At 32.5% G+C, this 19,302-nt stretch overlaps 1 protein-coding gene across 1 annotated transcript; it reads right to left on the minus strand.

The window, feature by feature from the left end:
- Positions 1-9,075: 9,075 nt before the first annotated feature.
- On the minus strand, positions 9,076-19,302 carry LOC137921356 (antichymotrypsin-1-like). The gene is made up of 9 exons (XM_068764066.1): positions 19,084-19,302; positions 17,799-17,889; positions 16,794-16,953; positions 15,065-15,268; positions 14,007-14,105; positions 13,378-13,518; positions 12,426-12,638; positions 10,084-10,216; positions 9,076-9,261 (listed from the first exon to the last, which is right to left on the minus strand). Exons 1-9 carry the CDS (start codon positions 19,262-19,264, stop codon positions 9,131-9,133), a joined length of 1,353 nt encoding a protein of 450 aa, XP_068620167.1. The 5' UTR covers positions 19,265-19,302; the 3' UTR covers positions 9,076-9,130.

Here is a 19,302-nt window from a genome sequence, read left to right on the forward strand (position 1 = left end):
AATAATTAAAAACCACATTATCATAACATATATGGTCATTACATTTTGTAATCATTCGCAGAAAACATAGCTAATAAATACATTATTGTATTATTGACAGTATTTTTAATTTTTAATAAAACGAAGATAAATATATTTCGCAGGCGAAATAAAGATCTTCATCAGTGGATTCTCCATTTTCATCAGTGGATTCTCCTTCTTTTTTTTTCAAAAAATGGAGTAATATGTGCATTAATGTGGTACATAATTTTTTTTTAAAATGTTAGGTGCACTCGATATAATAACATTAAAATTAAAAAAAAAAACTTAAATTTTCAATTCTGTTTTAATTATTTAGGTAAAAATTGTAACATATCAAATCTTAATTACGAACAATTTTAGTCACACGATCTAGAGAAAAATAAAAAAGTGAGATTTATTTAAATAATAATGATATTAAAAAAAATACTTACATAAAAACAGAAGAAGTAGCTTAAACATCTTCACGGCGTCACAGTTCTCCGCTAACTGATCCTAGACAGCTTACCTAGGCTATATAAATCATACATATATATATCTATATAAACAAACTTGTTTTCCTTAATCTGAGTAACTGATATACTAGAGTAATAATATATATGTAAATACCTATAGTTCTTTCCCTAGACACTAAATGGTCAGGTTTTGGATTCGCGTTTACTTATTCAATTACATTCAAATCTTTTTTTTTTCACAGCAGATGCGTTTCTTAGAAAAGCGAGGAATAAAAATCGTGTAAAAATATTACATTTGACAGATGCTTAATTTGACGTTATGTAAAAAAAATATTTTTTTTCAAAAAAACTTTAAAAGAAGTAATAATAAAATCAATTTTACAAAAGTGAAATAACAACATTTTTTATTACAGCTTAAATATTTAAAATTTCATTATGTTTTGTACATTTGAAATTGGGAAAAAAAATCGATTTTGCAACTTTTATTTTGCAGATTTATAACAAGAGTGCACTTTTGTTACGGTCTAGACCAGTGATTCTCAACCCATGTGCCGCGGCACTTTTGTGTGCCGCGAGATTTTAAAAATGTGCCGCGAAAAATTTAAAATATATATAACACATATACAAAAAAAAATATTCAACGTAAATATTTATATATTGAACCAGCTAATTATATTTAATTTACAAAACGCTTTTCTTAATCCCTAATTATGATAAAGTCATGTTTATGTATTAAAAATTGTCTCAAGTCTACCACACTTGTCTTTTTCCAAATGAGCATGTTGTTTGTGTGATATTTTAAATTTACATGATTTTCCATTGTAATACTAATCTACCCTTTGTAAAATTAGAAAAGTATTTGATTCGTATCCTTATTAATTTGTTGGCATGTAGTTTCGATAAAAAAATAGGAGGTATATTGACTTTGCAATGCACGTATTCTTTGATTTACAATATCTAAGACTTTTCAGATTTTATTCCATTCGATGAATATTTCTGTAATTAAAAAAGTTTGCTGTTTATATCTAAAAAAATCCCGAGGTTTGCTGCTAAATTGTTTCACGAATACAATGGCAGCAATTATTTAAATAAAATTCGATTTTATGCATTAAAAATTGTATTTGTGTGAAAGTTATATAACTTCATAAGGGTTATATTTTTCATTTTCATAAATTACAAATGGTTACAGAATTTGTATATTTATAAATTTAAATTTATATATTCTTCGATTTTTTTGACAGTAATTTTTTTGTTTTTTTCAGACCCCTTAAAAATGGACAAATGGATAAAGAAAAAAAAGAATAATGATGATGATGATGCAAGTAACAATAATGATGACATATACGACCAAAGTAATGAGTGTTCCTCTGTTTTAAGTGAAAATAGTTCTATTTTAAAAAAGTATATAATTCCTAGAAAATATAACGACAATTTTTTAAGATTTGGATTCACCTCATCGTTAGAAAATAACATAGTAGTCCCAGAATGTATTATATGCAATTTAAAATTATCAAATAGTGCTATGGTTCCTAGCAAACTTCTTCGTCACTTGGTTACCAATCATCCCTCTTTATCAACCAAAGATAAGAACTATTTTAAAACGTATCTTTCAACAAAAGTAAAACAAGGAAAAAATTTTAAAAAACAATTTTGTGTGTCCGAAAAAGCTCAGTTTGCTTCTTATGAAATCGCGGAATTGATCGCAGTAAAATTGAAGCCCCATAATTTAGCAGAAGAAATTATATTACCTGCTTGCCGTAAAATAGTCAAAACGATGATTGGTGAATCAGCCGATGTTGAAATTTCCAAAATACCCCTTTCTAATGACACTATACATCGCAGGATAAAAGATCTATCAGAAAATATCGAGCAGAATACTACAAAAAATCTTCAAAATTCCTTTTTTGCAATACAAATAGATGAAACCACCGACATCACAGGAAATTCTCAGTTAATTGCATTTGTTAGATTTATCTATGAAGATGATATTATAAATCAATTTTTATGTTGTCGGGAGCTGTCAAATTTTACAACCGGGAAAAATATTTTTGAAGTAATTAATTCATATCTAGAAAAAACAAATGTCTCTTGGAATTTTTGTATTGGAATTTGCACAGATGGTGCACCCTCAATGACCGGGCATATTAAAGGATTTGTATCTTATGTAAAAGAATTGAATCAAAATATAATAGTTACACATTGTTTTTTGCATAGAGAAGCTCTTATAACAAAGTTCCTGTCACCAGATTTAAAGATAGTTTTGGAGCAATGTGTTAAAATGGTAAATTACATAAAATCAAGACCATTGAAAAACAGATTATTCAAGGAACTATGTAAAGCAATGGAGTCCAAGTATGAATCTTTGCTACTCCATACTGAAGTAAGATGGCTATCCAGAGGAAAAGTCTTATCTCGGGTTTTAAAATTAAAAAAGGAAATGAAAGCTTTTTTTGAACAAAATAATAATATTGAATTTGTTGAAATATTAGAAGATTTAACATGGACAACGAAACTTGCTTATTTGTCAGATATTTTTGTCATTTTTAACAGTATTAATTCAAGTATGCAAGGTTCAAATGAAAATATTTTAAATTCAACTGATAAGTTGGTGGGGTTAAAAAGACAAATTTCTTTATGGAAAAAGAAAGCCCAAGAAGGTAATTTAGAAAAGTTCGAATCAGTTCCTAAAGACGGGTATAAAATTATTAAACAAATTGTTCTTGATCATTTGACAACATTAGAGGAGAGAATTGTTTATTATTTCCCGGAATTGGATATTAATAAGTTTGATTGGGTTCGTAACCCATTTCTAATTACGGACACTGCTGTATTTGAGTTAACTTTAAATGAAGAAGAAGAGCTTATTTTGCTTTCAACTAATCGAGATTTAATTTTAAAACATTCTGAAGAATCACTTAATACATTTTGGATAAAAATCAGATGCATCTATCCACTTTTATCTAGAAAAGCTTTAAATATTCTATTACAATTTTCCACATCTTATTTGTGCGAATTCGGATTTTCAGCATTAGCCAATATTAAAACTAAAAAAAGATCAAGGTTGTTAAATGTAGAAGACGATATGAGAGTAGCATTGTCATTTTTACGACCAAATATAAATGAAATTATCGAAAAACATCAAGCTCAAATTTCTCATTAAAGTAGTTTAGTTAATTAGCTTTTAATTTTATATCGTTAAGAAAACTGGCCATTTTGTTGTATTTTTAGATTATTTACATATAATACAATTTTTATGGTTCTTTTTATTCAGTTTGTCATGCCAACAAAAAAACTTCTGTTGGTTTTTTTTCTTTATGTGCCGCCAGATTTCAGAATAGTTAAAAATGTGCCGCAGGTGAAAAAAGGTTGAGAACCACTGGTCTAGACCAAACATGCTCTCATCTACAATTGTATGGTTTCAAAAACGTTAATAACGGCCTCTGATAGTTTTTTTATTGTTACAAAATCAGTTATTAGCTATTTCTCAAGTTCCTTGTGTAATGTTTGATATCCAGCTACACGAAACATAAGATTACGCTAAAATTTTTATCAACGGTATACGTAAAATAAAGAAAAAGTATAAATTCGTTCTGGAACAAAAACATCGTGTATAAAAGTATTCTTATCGATTAATCGCGTTATTTCAAAATCATGTAAAAAATGAGACGAATGTACTTTTTTATCACTATATTTTTACGATCAATATTCTGTTTTGTTGTTTTAAAAATTAAAACAATGTGTACAACGTACGAAAAGTTTTGTAAGTGTGAAGGAGCAGGAGAAGTACTCTTTGAAAAATTAAAATTAATCCGATAATATGAATCGATCGAGTCGAGATTTGACACTTTCTGGAGTGGTGGTTTCGACAGTACGGTTGAAGTTTCCTTTCAGGGACAAATCACTGCATGTTCACAACTTTCTAAATGGGTGTAACTTTACATGTCAAAAATGCATCATTGCTTCATCATTATTATGTTCGATAGTCACCCTCTGTATACTCTGCCTCTCCCAAAGATTGCCACGATGACTGGCCTTGCGTTGCCACGATCGAGCGACTTCCTGCGATCTTGGCCATGTCTTCGGTCCATCTACTAAGAGATCTACCCACGCCGCGCATGTGATTTGTGATCGCCACTCGTTTACTTTTCGATGAATTTTTTGGGTATGTGCTTGGCAAAAAGGGGTGGAGTCACGGCCGCTATATTCTGACAATCCGCCTTCAGGCCGGTCGGCTCCCACCACGCATTCCTAAGGCGCGGTATAACAATTACAGAGAAATAGGGATTACCGACAATATACGATCTTTTGATTGCAATAAAATAAAACTAAAAAATCATTTTCTGCAATCTTTATAAAACTATTTTAAAAGGTCAGAATTATAGATGTAAGGCCGGTTTAAAACGAATTAAACCAATCGGTTTAAAACGAAAAAAACCGTTTAAAACCGAAAAAACCCATTTTTTCGATTTTAAACGTTTAGTGTTGACGACTATGTTTTTCTTAAATATAAACACATTATCTATTCCAAGCGTAGACATTACCTAGCTAAGTTGAAAAACTATTACCTAGTTAACTATATTGGTTATTTTGAAAAGATTTATCAATCAGTTTCATTCGGTTTAAAACCAAACTCACACACTTCTCACGCGGAGAGACGTCAAGATACAACGTTGCCAGCTCGCCTACTCCACACCACACACACACATACATAGCGTGTTGCGTGCGGACATGACAGTGTTGCCAGTATTGTAAAAAAATGTGCAAATTTGGATTCAACATAAAGGTACTCGTACCAAATATGCCAAACATTACTAAATAACTAAAATGTAATGAGCTGTTATAAAATTAGATTATTAGGTACCCGACTTTTTCTTGAAAGTAATAAAAAAACTAGCTAATCTTACACAGTCCACTCGACAACATGATGATCATACAGTCAAGAAAGTCATGAAAATTTATGAGGCGCCACTATCTTTGTAAAACTGACTGATATTTCTGTCCTAAAATTAAATATGGCAACATTTTATTTCTTTTCATGACTTTCTTGACAGACTGTGTGTGTGCATAGCAGTCGGCGGTGGCTCTCTGTCGGCAAACTCTTTAAACAGAAATTGAGGAGTGGACCTTTGAGTAGACCTCAACTACTTAGAAATAAAGGTCAAAACTCCTATCAACAATTTCTTTATGATTTAGGTACATATTTTAATCTATTGTATGTAATATTGTTTCTTTATAATTATAGTACTTTATATATAATATACTTACCTACATAGGTATAAACTGCATAGGTAACTAACACAAGACCAAGTATTGTCGATAATGATGTGTAAAAACACTGTTCTTATATTTTAGTAGGCGAGTTTTAAACCGTTTAAAAAGATTTATTTGGGGTTTTAAACCGCCACTTTTGGTTTTAAACGTTTTAAATCGGCTTTTTTACATCTATAGTCAGAATCATTCTAATAAATGATCTAATCTCTTTCCTGATTAGCTACAAGCAACGTAAATAATCGGATTAAATATTTTAAACTTATTAAGTCACAACATAAGTAATTCTATAAAATCTGATAGCAGTATATTTACGGTCAATTGCTTCAACAAAAGAGGATTTAAACCAGCCTTCAAATTGTTTTAATTCAAATCATACTGTGGTGGAGTTTAACAGGTTCGGTAGGCAATGTTAGAGACAACAACTAACGAGCTGGAACACAAAAGTTAAAACGCTTGGATGATAGATAGACAGTTTATTTTAAAAGTAATCCGTCTACAACGTCAGAGACACCAACGCCGTAATATATTATTTGTGATGCGAATAAAATAATTGTTACATAAAACTTTCACCAATCATTTGTACATATTAAACATTGGTTCAAAATTGGTATAAGATAGTCTTTAATTCCATATTCCTTCACAGCAATAAAGATTTAATACAAATTCACAAACAATACAACAATAATCGTTCGCCGTTATTATGTTTCATTATATTTTTCGGCGTGAGGGGCGGTTTTGACAACCGCCTACAAATCATACGCCGCGCGTCTTTAGTTTTTGCGCATGCGTAGACCGATGGTTTGACAGATAAGCGAAAGCATCTTGACAACTGTGATTATTTCGCTACAATATCTCCCGATAAGAGGAACATCGTTCAAAAAAGTAGTAGTAGTTTTGAGAAATATAAATTACAGTGTTTTAATAGTCAGAAGTTAAGTTGTAAAATTTATTAATATGTATTGGCATACTTTGATAAAAAGACGGACGCTTTTAAAGAGTGCCTCAATTGCGAAATTTTCATGAGAATTTCATTCTAAAAGTATATTAATACTTTCAGAGAAGCTGAAAATACAAACATCGATACTATAGTTTCGAGAAAACATGTCGACTAGTAAAGGCACGTAAGATTTTTTGTACGGTTTATAAAATTGTAACGGCGAATCAATTATTCAGTTCAATGAAAAAATAAATCGATTTGCAAAAGCTGAACGGTTTCGGTATGGGTCACATACTTTATTCAACTAACGCATGTTTCAATATTATCGATCATATCGCACTAGAAATAAGAAAAAAACTTTTTTTTTTAAATTTATGATTTCAGGAAGCAAACATTTCCATACTAATTAATGAGCCAACAAAATATGTAACCTCTTTGATTATTCTTGTGCAAATTTACATAATCATGTCAAGAATTCTCTGTAGAATTGATTTTTGGATTTAGTCGTGTTAAAAGAAGGTTTTAAAGTTGAGTACTTCTTTCTCACAGAAATTCTTTTGGATGGTTTGAAAAAAAGTGTGTTTTTCAGCACCTTTGTTGCCGTTTCAGCCCAAAGACTGCCACTCATGTACAATATATACAATAATAGATATGCTTGGCAGGCGGGTTGGCGATTGCAGTGTGGTATTATGGTACGGCAGTTGACGCTGCCGCCCATCCTCTAGAAACTTGTTTGTGAGCAGTGGTAATCTTACACAAGTAATGCATAAAGTGTGAATTACATAAGATTGTATCCCGAAAATTGATCCCGCGACCTAAGATCGCAAGTCTCAGTTCGCTATCCTAATTAGTAAAAATATAAATAGATGAATGAAGAATGTATATTCTTTACAAAAATAAATCCACGTATGTATTGAAAAAGTTATTGTTTTTAATATTTTATTAAGGAAACATGAACTGTCTCATTGTTTCTTTCTGATTACTTCTTTGTCACGGAGGAAGAGAAATACCGGTGTAGTGTTTCAGTTTGGTATAGAAGGTAGAAAAAGAATTCAAAAAGAAGACGTAAGTTTTCAGCATCCATGACGTAGTTGACAGATGGAGCAGCAACGTTGCACGGAGCTGACGACCCGCGTACCAGGTTTGAAAAGGCGTCCATGAAATGCATCGGCGTTCACCTGCACCCACTCCTTTACACTAGGTAGAGGAGTGGGTGCAGTATGGTCATTATGGTCATGGCAGTATGGTCCATTAGGCATGTGATTTTATCATTACATGCGTTCTATATGCAACCGCCAGTCGTAGTTCACTACGAAACACCAATTTCAGTTCGAGTTAGAGAACCTCTTTTTTTCAGAAACTCCTACAGAAACATATTTTCATCACTAAATAGGAAAAGAAGAACAAACAAGGACTTCAGAGCAGTGATAGCCTAGCAGTAAAGAATACGGTTTCATATAATTCACACTTTGTGTATAAATTAAACAGGATAGTCATTATTCTTAATGAAGTTTCCAGAAGATTAACACCAGCGACAAGGGCATAAAATGCTGAATAGGAATTTTTCACAAGTTTTATTCCGCCTTACCGAGTTCTAAGGCTGAGCTAAAAGAGCTGAAGATATAAAGGATATATATTTAGTGTTAGCTGCCTTATTCTCTCTATGAGCCGTACTGAGTTAAATGAGTTAAAGATATAAAAGAGTGATACGTATCAAGATCGAAAACTCTAGTCTCTCTAGTATCTCTAGTTACGGTACCTTTTTGAATTATTTGCGCCTGCGCTCTGGTGGAAGGGATACCTGGGTACGAAACGCGGGAAGGGATTCCAGCCGAGTGACGATGCCAGCCGTCCGCAACAATTAGTTTTTTTTTTTTATTTAATGGAATCAGGCGTTATTTTGCAGAAATCCATCCTAAGTAAGAAAAGGACCAATATTTGGCCACTTCCGCACATGCAGTCGTAGTCGTGCAACAAAGTGCACGACTGCATGTGCGGAAGTGGCTAAATATTGGTCCTTTTCTTAATTAGTATTTTGTTTTGGGTGGTTTTATACAGGCATCGTTTTATACATGAGCGTGTATGTACTGAAAGGTCTAAAGGACGTCATTGTCACTACTAAAAGGTATCTATATATAAAATTAATGTTTTTCTGTATGTACTTTATAGAATCATAAACTATGAATTTGATAATGTGATGATTTTTAACAAAGTTTTACACATAAGCCCAGGAAGGTTTCTAAGTTTCTAAGGTTATTTCTATGAATTTCATGTATTGATACAGTTCATGCTAATTTGAATTTGAAAGGAAAATAGCGAAAGAATGATGAAGTTTCGAAGTGCGGATTATTTTAGTTTGCGGCGTTCAATAAAACGAAAGACTTTTGATTATTATGTATTTAATAAACAATTATTTTTGCATCATTTTCATTTAAGACACATGTTTATTTCAATGCGTGTATGTACCAGTGAACAGTACGATGTCTTCATACAGAATGGCGTAAAGGAAAGGCCGGTCAACTTTGAACTGAAGCGGCGGTGGTGGTTCCGAATCAAGGGACGTTGCTACCAACACATAACCTGCAAAAAAAAAAAAACATTTTTGAAATCGTTTCTTTTTAAAAATCAATATCGATCGAAATTCGACGACCGAAATACAATTTGACCGAAAATCGATTATCGGTAATTAAATATTTTACTTCATTATTTACGAGTGATTGTAAATAGGCAGTAAAAGTTCTTAAGCGGTTACATTAATTTTTCCATTCGAATGCGACTGGCCAATAATTGTACAAAATTTACAGAGACGGATAGTAAACAATAATTAATTTTGATATAACTTGATTCGAATTTTAAAATAACATTTTTCTTATTATATTCATTGCGTTATTTCTGAAACCAATAATTTTTGCAAAAGGTATACTATACAATAATAGACAGAAAATTAGCTATACTTTAATCATTTTAAAGCTTTTACACCTGTAATTAATCATTCTTATAAAGATACAGTATTTTTCCGTTAGTCAGAGCGCAGATATCAGGAACAGTGTTGCCATTTAGATGAAAAAAAGAGAGTGTATCTTTTTCACTTACGACACATAGTTCCAGTTCCGTCTTTCAAAATGCATTAACTTTACTAATGGATTCAACTCTTTATAATACCCTTTTTATATTTCAAACTAGCTGCGCCTGCGACTTCATTTGGGTGGATTTTATCGAAATAATTATTTAGTTCATCAAGTTTAATTTGTTCGTTTAAGAATTTAGCTTAAATAAAAGTAGCTCAAGTTACTACTAATTACATCAGCTACCTCCAGACACTCGCAATTTTAGTTATTTGTATAAATGTAGTAGAATTAGTAGAAGAATAAATGGAAGAAGAGAAGAAGAAGAATTATTTACCAGTAAAAGCTCCGGCCGTGGCGCCCTCCTCGTCTACTTTCACGAAAGCTTCTTGGAACACATCCGACACCGCGACACCTTGTCCTTTCACGATCCCTGTTGCTTCCTCATCAAAAATTCCATTCACGCCCTCCTTTAGATTTAAAATTATTGTCTATTATATTTGTTTGGCATGAATTATTTTATAAATGTTTACATAACGCAAAAGGCATATCATTCAGTAAATGAATATTTAAATGACAAGAATCCTTGGCAATGATGTCGCTTGATTATTTTGTTTTCATTTAGACTGTATTTGACGGAAAATGTATGTGCATAAAACGACACTGTTAAACTTTTATAAATATGTGTTGTTGCAGAGTTTCTTCTTGCTTCTTCTCCGTAAGTATATTATAGTTAGTAGTAGTATTATGATACATCTCAAGTGGCTCAAGTGGCGGGGTTGTGGAAGCTTTCTATTGGCTCAGTGGATCTTTGTTGGACCACAGGACGGGTTATTCATTTCCCGGGAGGACCACGCACCTTCGAGTATTCATATATTTTTTACTATATTACAAATTATGTGAATTTTCTTCTATTCATATTATTATAAAAGTTTAATTTAGACATATGGTACGCTAACATGCAACGTTACAAGAATAGATTCAAAAATAAAATAAAAAAATTGCCGATGCGAAAGTCCTGTTAAAAGTTCCAAATTTGAATAAATAGATTTTATCTTTATCTGTGAAAACTCACGGCTTTGACTTTTAACTTCAAACACTAGCGCCGGAGAAAATGTTGTGTATGAGAGACAAACTTGCTTTACACACTTATTTAATGTGGGAGGAAGATGGTCGATACATGTCGTTTCCTTCTGGTCCTATTTATAGTGAATAGGGGAGGCATGTTCAGCTGTGGACATCCGATGATAGTATAGTCCATGTTATATGCGTCTAGTTCAGGGGTGAGAAACATTTATAATCACTGGACCAATTTAAATTTTTAAACTTTTTGGCAGGCCCCACATAAAGTAACACTTATTAATAATCTACAAAACTTTATTTACAATAAATATTATAATAAAAAATTGTAAAACTTAAAATAAAAAGTAGAGTTTATATATACATATTGAATAACAAAAAATCACCTAAATGTGTCGCATTTGCACACCGTGTTTGAATAAGCCACTATGTGAATAACTCGTCACAAACAAATTGCTTTGGTTTAGTATGTACTACAATAATGTTATAATAATTCATCAGAGAAAGCCGATAAAATAAATTCATTTTTATGAAATAGCTCCGGCTAGCCGCAGCCGAGTTCATTAATAAATATATACCTGTGATCAAAAAGTAAGGTGAAATTTACGTTTAAAACTCCCGGGCATTGGGAAGGCAGAAAGTTTTTATATCTAGTTTGTTAGGACTGTCTACAACATTTGCCAAGCGTCTGTTTGTCAAAAGTTACAATATCATTTGGCTTAGCCCAAACCATTTCAAATGATGGTATACGACTCAAACACATTAAGTTCCAACTGGTGTCAAAACCGCTCAATATTTTAGAAAAATGGCATCAAAAACTCGACTAATATCGTTTCACAACCATCTGGCTATTCAAACTCAAAAGGCTATTGCGGGGACGCCATTTTGAAACGATTTATGAGAAATAAAAATCAAATCGAAGGTCTTGAAGGCTTTACCGGAAAAATACTATTAGCACTGTTCCGAGGATTGAAAAATGCGTTGGCAAAAGTATTTTTTTACCGGACGGGGTTTACTTTGAAAGGAATGAAATTGATTTGGATGAATAAATAAGGAATTATATATTTTATAAACAAATTTACCTTACTTTTAGATTACAGTGTCTTAAAATGATAATTTAAATGACATATTATTATTAGTTTTATAGATCTTTTATGATTAATACTAATATCCAGTGCATTGCATTATATATATAATTAGATAACAATTTTTCGAATAAATTAATTTTTTCTTTGAAGTTTCCTATTATTTTGGACAAGGTTCGAAAAAAAGCGAAAAAAATATGCGCATTTAACAATTTACTCCGAACTTCGCGCGTTTGACAGTTCGCTTTGAATTTCGCGCGTTTGACAGTTACGTAAAATGACAAACGCTTTAAATATATATTGTCTGTTAACAAGTGCATGCATTAGTTTTTATCGGTCAAAAATTACATTCATTAATTTTACTTTTAATCAATAAATAAAGTGATCTCTGCAAAAAATGATACATTAATTGATTTTACGTAAGCCATTAGCCTCTGGGTGTAAATAAAAACATTAATATATATTACAAGAGCAATAAATCTCCTTAAATATAAAAATAAAAATGAACGGTTACCTTTTGTAATATACTTTTCAGACTAAATCTCGAATTGACATCAAATTTTGGCATATCTAAATCCACATCCGTGCCTTGCGGTTCCATGTCGAACACATTTTCTAGGATACCGTTCTGAGACAACTTGTCTATGACCGCTGGCAGACCATCCACAGCATCAGGCAACACCACGATCATTCGGAATCCAAACTCTTTATACGGCAGTTCGACCATCTACAAACGTAATGCATATTTTTTTAATTTTTTACATATACGATTAAATAATAATTGAATAATGCATTAGCAAAATATGCAATTTTTAGGTATATATATAACATATAGTTGACACTTATTTTTTTATGTTGGAATGTCACATGCCAAAATCTTCTAGTAGTAAAAATTCTGCTGGGATAGATAGTTATTAATAATTAATTATAATAAGTGGTAATCCGTTTTTTGAAAACCATTTTTCTTATTATGTTATCATTACATAATATTAATTCTGAAACTAATGACTTGAGCATTCACTCCTTTAAAGCTTTTAAAATAAGAAGACGTTTAATTCGTGTTATTAGCGACTCTTTTTAAAATCAGAATGTGATATTTCTTCTGTGATAAAATATTTATTGATATATACTTTTTAAAATATGTTATCTGTTATTATTCATTAATTTATCTCTGCAACTCTCAAAAGGTCAACTGACAGATAATGACTTCAGCATTATGAGTTCGCCTTTGTACATATGAGTAAACGAATGGAAATAATTTAATAAAATGAATTTGTCGGAAATAGAAAAGAAAATAAACATGTTTATTACTATATTAAAATAATGTTGTAAATAATTGACATTGAAATTCGACAAATAAAAGTCATTACACTTAACCATTATATGAAAATGTGAAAAATGAAAATGTCACTGAATTTTACGTGAAATGTTTTAAATTATAAGAGAGAGAGCAGAAATAAACTTACTCGTGCTCCTAGATCTTTGTTTTCTTTGTAAAACAACGACTGAAGTAAATGCATGGTGGGTTTCTCTACGGAATCCGATTTGCTGACGTAGAAAGCTTTGTCTTGCGTGTCCGCTTCATCGAAGGGAACGTGCCAATGCCCCTGTAAACGTTTGTAAGGAATGAAATAAGGTTTTATTATTATTATTATTTATCTGTTTAACAAATTAAAATACCGCTTTTGATTATGGCAGCAATTAAGTTTTTTTTTTAATGAACAATCATTTTTTAAATTGAAAGATTAAATAAGGTTTATAATAACTTTCGTGGAGGCCGAAAGATTCTCGAGTAGTCGCTACAGACGCATCCTGGGTAAGGCCCCCACTAGATAGATCTGAATTTAAAAGACAGTCAGTGTCTCCGGAATTCGCAGAATGCGGCCAGGGCAAAATCGTTCATCTTGACGATCCTGTGGGGAGGACTGTGCCTTACAAATGGGTCAATCAGCTGATCCGATGACGATGGAAAGAAAATAATTATACATTATTTTTCTCCTAAATCCTTATTCTTCTGTTTTCGTTCTTTTAGATGGTATGAGAAAGGTTTGCTAATTATCTAGATAGACTAGGATAGAGTAGTATATGTTATTACCTGAAAGAATATGGCGTTGAATAAAGCTGCTGCAGTCTCCGGAGGAAAGGTGTCTTCTGATACAGGAGTTTTGATATAGCCGTGAGTCTTTAGGTCAGCCTAAAATATTGCAAAGGTTACAAAAAGAGCTATTATGCATGTATCCAATAAATATACATACCAAAACAAATTTTTATTACAAATTAAAATTCTCGCACTTTTCTAATGTTATTCGATATTTAAAAACTACAGTAACAGAACTTTGGGCAGTTGACAGTTTGCTATGAACTTCGCACGTTTGACAGTTCACAGTGATATTGTCGTTTAGCAGCTGCTTTGCCTATTTATTTCAGATTTATTCAATTAATAATACATTACACTGTAATATGTTACATTATTTTTTTCTATTTGAACGCGACTGGGCCAAAATAAAGTCTATCGGGACAACTAATATTATTGTAAAATATATGACATTTATAATTTTAACGGTTAAAAGAAAAAGCATGTCGTACTTTTAAAATTTTCCATTTTAGACATGAGAAATGGTAACAATATTAAAAAAAAACAAAGCTAGATAGAAATATCACCGTAATAAACATACTCGATGTAATGCCTCCAGTAATTATTATAGAGGCTGTATCAAAGTTTCCCTTTGACCCAATATCAATTTATAATTCAGAAGCAGTTATCTCCTATGTGACCCAAAGCGCTGTACCGTTCATTAGGTATGCGCGCGGCATGTCGGGGGGGAGCATCGCGTAAGTATGTGCGACGATGGAGCACGTACACATTTTCGTCGATCCTCACCTTGGAGCGATTTCCTAAGGCAGTACTGCTATTTCGATAGCACTATAGCTTCGACATAATAAAGTAATAATATCATTGCCGTCATATATAAGCCCGATCACCACAAACAATTAGAATAGAACTTTGGTACAGTCATTAATTATTTAACTGCAATAGGAGGCTGAGAAGTTCCATCCAAGGAGTACCAGGAAGCAAGAGCGTCAATGAGAAATCTCCCGTTATGTTCTTAGCATTTGTATCAGTACGTTAATAAGCAGCCTAGGTAACCTTACCCATTGATTGATGACATCCGCTGCTACCCGAGGATTGCTGAAGTTGAGGGTTTCTACCTCGCTGTGGTATGCTGTGGTTGCGACAGACTGGAACTGATCCGTCAGCTCGAAGTTATTAGAAACGTACACTTTGTTAGCCATGGTGAAGTAACTGGAGTCCATCATGGATAACTTGTCAGTAAGAATTTGATAAGCTTCGGCGACCTTGAAAATAAAAGTGATGACATTCGTCAATATGTGTAACGTATCCCCTAACAATGTTCTGTAATACGTGCTTAAACATGACTTTTTTGTGGCGAATCCATTTCGATCGAGTTGGAACGAGGCTACTCATTTTTATAGACGACATTAAGTTGAGCGGATTAAAAAAAAAAACAGAGAAAAAAAACTTCAAAACTTACGATAGAAAAGTTATGATATGGTAAACATTCCCGAATATTATTTTTTAAAAATAACATCACAGATATGTGTGCCATCTGTACGTACACGCTTTCCGCAAATTCGTGAATTTTCACTGCCTCATCGCTTGAGGCATACAGTTCGTTTCTTCGCAAATGTTTTTTTTTTGACCGGGGCCATTATCGTCGGTTATTGGCGTAAACACAGCTCTTGAGGTACATCCTTATCATAAATCCAGTGACGTGAGATTTGGGCTCCAAGAAAGCCACGGAATGTGCCCTCGAGATATAAGTTTTCTACTAAACATTTCGTTTACAATTGCTAAATAGTTATTAGATGTATGGTATGTCGCGCCATCTTTAAGGAACCAGTTCAAGATGTTGAAGGTTTTAAAATTATGTAGTTCCCGCCTTTCTGATTCACCACAAAGTACAGACTTCAAATGTAAGAAATGTCAGTACCCGGCGGTAAATATTGCACATCGACACTGTCCCACACTACGTATATGACGTTTTGTCAGTCGTATTTCGTGCGACGGACAAGTTCGGCTCTACGAAGTCGAAATTAGCCGATTGTCTCTTTCCAAATATCGATGTGCAATATTTATGGTCGGGTACTGTGTCCTACATGAAATTAAAAAAACCTATTGTTTAATGTAAACAGAATAATATTTGTAAAATCGAAAAGTTTGTGCTACCGCGGGATAATATCTCTACAGCGAAATCAGTTGTTCAAAACACGGTCGCTAAAATTTGACGGATATAAAAAAGAAAGCGGACTGGAGACGTGGTCGCTTATGGTGTCCCTTATAATAAGGCTCAAAGTCCCAGGGTACAGAAGAGAAAAATTAAGAGATCCGTAGCAGTACCAAGGTCACCGACGTTGCTCGATCTTCGGAAGTGGCAGATGACGGGTGGGGTCCTGTTCCTCGAGTGGCGACCACGAGCCGGTAGACGCGGCGTGTGCAGGCCCACCACCAGTTGGACCGAGGACATAGTTAAAGTCACAGGAAGTCGTTGGAAGCGGGCAGCGTAAGACCGTTGTCGTGGCGATCTCTGGAGGAAGCCCATGCCATGTGGGCATCTATTGGCTCAAAGTAGAAAGAAAAAGAAAGAAAGATGAGTTCGTTCTTTCACTGCTCGTCTATAGATTGAAGTTGTCTTCAAAAGTGGCAGTATATTTGTGTATTTTATTTCGTGTAGAATAAACAAAAAGAAAACTGTACGCCAAATCGAACGAATAATGTTGTAATATTACTTTCATTATATATTAATATTTTTGTGGACTGTATAACAATGATCTTTGCCTTATTATAAATAAAAACACTTACTTGTCTATGGTCGGGTAAGCCCAACAGTTTTACAATTTCCTCCCTGCTGGTTCCGTTTGCGCCATTTGAGTATAATGCGAGTAGAGTTAGAACTCCGAGTGGGGAAGATATAACATTCTTGTCTTCACTTTTGTCGTAAATGTCCTGACAACAAAATAAACTTTTAAAAACGGGGCGTTCGCCTTAAGGTAATTAACAATGTACGTAGTTTTGTCCAGAATTATGAAATACAAAAACTACGTATAATATTTTATTTCATTTCCCAGTTACTTCCTAGTTATGTCCTAGTATTTTTTTTTCTAATATTTTTGATAACCTAAAGCAGTGATTCCCAAAGTGGTCTATATCGACGCCTAGGGGTCTGACTACCTGCAAGGGGTCTACGTCAGCGAAAAAAAATTTGGGGGGTCCATGAAATGAAAATGGGGGTCCACGATAGTGGATCTCAACACACACACTGATAGTACCTATTTACTTACATCATACTATCTTATAATATCAAAACATTTACATTATTTATAAAAGTACCTATGAAGTAAAAAAATTACTTAGAGGTCGCAATACATTTTGAACTTGTAAAAACCTGAGAGTCGCAGTCTCGTGTTTATTTAATGTTACGTATATTTTACATAACAGATACAAAATTTTATTTTGAGTAGTTTTAATTTAAATTCAATTAATAAATGTATAAAGTAACATGTGTTTTTACTTTAAGTTTTTAACACTAAACTTCACTACAGTTAAAAATTTACAGGAAATCAATATCAGATAAGTAGGGGGTCTACCCAACACGGAAAAACATGGCAAGGGGTCTACGACACAAAAAAGTTTGGGGAACTCTGACCTAAAGCATGTTGTGGTTGCATGTCACACATATTGCAATTAGTTCTGTATTATTTTAATTGTTTTTTATTGGTTAGACATATTGCTAATTTTATTGGCAATCTTTAAAAAAAATATGAACAAATTTGTCTGGGCCTGTAATTATTAATATGGTACCTTGACAATCTCATGGAAGCCTTATCAACTGCATCTCCCACCGCTGTCCGCTCGTAATCACGTCCATAGAAACCACCGCTTGCCAATCCAGTCGAAACTAAATCAAATTAAACCATTATTTATTTTTTTTAAATTTTACATCCCTTTTCGGAACATAAAATTTCGCCCACAATTTTTAAAAATTACATCGTAAGCTGTTTTTAAATATTACAGAGTAAAAATGGTTCGATGTCTATTCAGTCATGTCAGCGGATGGTGGACATCTACACAGCAAGACCAAGACCTCTCCCACAGATCGCTACGAGCGATTCTTCGTTCAACTTGTTTATTCTGCGGATTTTCGTTCAGTATCAAAAGATAAAAAAAGATATTGCATTCACTCGGATAGATAAAATATCAAATTTTTATGTTTTTTTTTAAATAGAAAGAACTAATTCAACGAATTGTTTTTTTTTGTGACTATACTCACTAGCGAAAATACACAATTCCACAACAAACATTGCTTCTTTTTCGAATCACATTTGCACAAGAATTACTTATTAATCAAATTATTTTCCAAAAAATATTATAGAAAAATATGTAATAAATGTTATTACGAAAAAGTAGGTACAGAATTACTTAATTTCTTAACAAGTCGACAAGTAAATAAAGTTCCAAAATTGAAACCCTGAAACTAATAAACAATAAAATACAGAGTGCTTGATTATATATAAAAAAGCTTTAAAAATTAAATGTATAGCTCATCTGTGAGCAAAAGGCTTTGAAGATTGCACGCCTATTTATATTCTACCCGTAAAAATTATCACTCTGAAATTTGTTAGATTTTTTTTCATTTGCAAAAGGTCAATAACTTCTGGCAGTACAAATTACGCATGGATAGATAAAAATTAATAATTAATTTGAATTATGAAAATATTTTTCACGCTATATTATTTTATTTATTATTTATTAAACCGATCATTTTTTGTAAAAAGCGTACCATACATTAATGAGCTATAAATTCAACTCTTAAAAGCTTTTATATATTGTTAAATAAAATACAAAAATAAAGTTGAATAAAATGAGATAGTCTTTAAAATTTCGTAGTCTATGTGATTACGTCATTATAGTCGCAAAAAAATAATAATTTGTTGACATAAGAAAGAGTATAATGACATTTTGTTATAATCTAAAATTGCAAATAACAAACATTAGTTTAAGAGTTTTTAACCTTGATAAAATTAAAAATAATCCCCCATCAAATCAATTAAAATTTTTAAAAACTTTAGTTACTTGTATTTCAATTACTTACATATAAATAACGCCAGAAGCTTCAACATGTTGGCTCGTTCGTAGTTGCCCGCGTACTGGTCGAACCAGAATCTACTCGCGATTCTATCTATTATATATTCACCTAAATCATGGTTGCCTAGACTTATTAAGACTAGGGGCCAATCGAGCAAATCATGAACTGATGGCGGGCCGGCCGTCATTAGTGCAGGTAATTAAATTTTTTTGGTTTTATTCTCGA

The sequence above is a fragment of the Battus philenor genome, unplaced genomic scaffold, assembly GCF_028537555.1.
Source record: "Battus philenor isolate CCGP_79_NKW_IND1 unplaced genomic scaffold, ilBatPhil1.0.hap1 SCAF_19, whole genome shotgun sequence".
NCBI classification, from domain to species: domain Eukaryota; kingdom Metazoa; phylum Arthropoda; class Insecta; order Lepidoptera; family Papilionidae; genus Battus; species Battus philenor.

What these genes read in the sequence shown, in the direction of transcription:
- LOC137921356 (XM_068764066.1), bottom strand. Translation starts at nt 19,264, where the DNA reads ATGACGGCCGGCCCGCCATCAGTTCATGATTTGCTCGATTGGCCCCTA. An exon ending in GCTTCTGGCGTTATTTATAT is followed by an intron (nt 17,890 to 19,083) that starts GTAAGTAATTGA and finishes AATTTGATTTAG; the next exon opens with TTTCGACTGGATTGGCAAGC. An exon ending in CACGGCCGGAGCTTTTACTG is followed by an intron (nt 9,262 to 10,083) that starts GTAAATAATTCT and finishes TTTTTTTTGCAG; the next exon opens with GTTATGTGTTGGTAGCAACG.